Raw genomic sequence first — 1,688 nt, forward strand, 5'->3', positions numbered from 1 at the left:
GGCTTTTTTGTATTTTTAGTAGAGACGGGGTTTCACTGTGTTAGCCAGGATGGTCTCGATGTCCTGACCTCATGATCTGTCCACCTTGGCCTCCCAAAGTGCTGGGATTTACAGGCGTGAGCCACTGCACCCAGCCCATCCCACATAGTTTCATAATCTAAATCCTACTCATTCTTCAAGGTTTATATCAAATGCCATCCTTTCTATGAAATAACTACTGATTTCCTTGCTTACATAAATGTAATAAACTCCCTTCTCAGAACTTTCATATTATTTTTTCTGTACCTATCTTAAGACATTTACCACTTTAAAATTTAAATAAATATATAAAAGTATATAAAATGAAATACATGTTTTACTTCAACCCTTCTTCCCATCAATAATGTCTCCGGGGTACAACTACTTGAGAGAGCAAAAATAAGATCCTATTATCCATCTTTCCTCTGCTTGTTATGCTTAATATAGCAATAACACCTATTATCTTCCCATTTTATTAATGAGGAAATTGAGGCACAAGGAGGTAAATTAAATTGCCATAAATCACAGAGCAAGTGTTGGAGCTAGATTTGAACTCAGGCAATTTGGCTTCCAAGCTGTACTGTTAACCATTGCTGGTTCCCACACATGTATTCTTAATGTCCTTATAATATTTTAGTTAAGGTATACACTTTAAAAATTTGTTTGTAATTTAAATCTGTTTTCCTCCTACAGAATAAAAATACCTTATTTATTTTGAACTTCTGTTGTGCCTCTATTGCCATATCTTCATTGAATCCTTGCATTAATTTTTCCCGGGAAAAACAGGGCAAATCTTGACAAAGCTTCACAAGCACAAAGTCTCGTAATTTCACATAGCTTTTGGATGGATCTTCCGCTAAATAAATAAGGCAAAATAATATTAACATTTCCTTTATACTCAATATAATTTCTTCATCATTTGCAATCTCAACATATATGGTAGGCTAGGAAGGCAAATATTCTTAAAAGAATTACACATACAAAAGTTACAACATGAAAGGATTATTCCTTATAAGTAAAACTATTATAAATCCAATCCTTTTGCAAAGACATTTGTATTAATATTTGTGAATCAAGAGCTACCTATTTCAAATTTAAACTTTTTTTTTTCTTTGAGACAGATTCTCACTCTGTCACTCAAGCTGGAGTGCAGTGGCATGATCATGGCTCACCATAGCCTCAACCTCCCAGGATCAGGTGATCCTCCTATTTCAGCCTTCCTAGTAGCTAGGACTACAGGCTCCCGCCACCACACTTGGGTAATTTTTGTATTTTTTGTAGAGACAGGGTTTCACCATGTTGCCCAGGCTGGTTTTGAATTCCTGGGCTCAAGTGATCCACCTGCCTCAGCCTCCCAAAGTGCTAGGATTATAAGCATAAGTGACTACACCCAGCCTCAAATTTAAACTTTTTAACTGGCATGGTATCACATGCATCTTAGTTTTGATTCCAATTAAAGTAGCTGTATAAGTGGGAGATTCAAATTTGGATGAACAGATCAGGCACAGTGGCACACGACTGTAATCTCAGCACTTTGGGAGACATGAGGCAGGCAGATCACTTGAGGCCAGGAGTTAGAGACCAGCCTGGCCAACATGACAAAATCCCATCTCTACTAAAAATACAAAAATTAGGCTGGGTGTGGTGGCTCACGCCTGTAATCCCAGCAC

At 37.3% G+C, this 1,688-nt stretch overlaps 1 protein-coding gene across 1 annotated transcript in view; it reads right to left on the reverse strand.

The window, feature by feature from the left end:
* Positions 1-1,688, reverse strand: part of HAT1 (histone acetyltransferase 1) — an 87,193-nt gene that overhangs the window by 5,216 nt on the left and 80,289 nt on the right. Inside the window, exon 9 of the mRNA XM_011991919.1 lies at positions 723-874. Within this exon, the coding sequence (XP_011847309.1) occupies positions 723-874 (152 nt within the window). The remainder of the gene's footprint in view (positions 1-722; positions 875-1,688) is intronic.

The sequence above is a fragment of the Mandrillus leucophaeus genome, unplaced genomic scaffold (assembly GCF_000951045.1).
Source record: "Mandrillus leucophaeus isolate KB7577 unplaced genomic scaffold, Mleu.le_1.0 Scaffold40, whole genome shotgun sequence".
NCBI classification, from domain to species: domain Eukaryota; kingdom Metazoa; phylum Chordata; class Mammalia; order Primates; family Cercopithecidae; genus Mandrillus; species Mandrillus leucophaeus.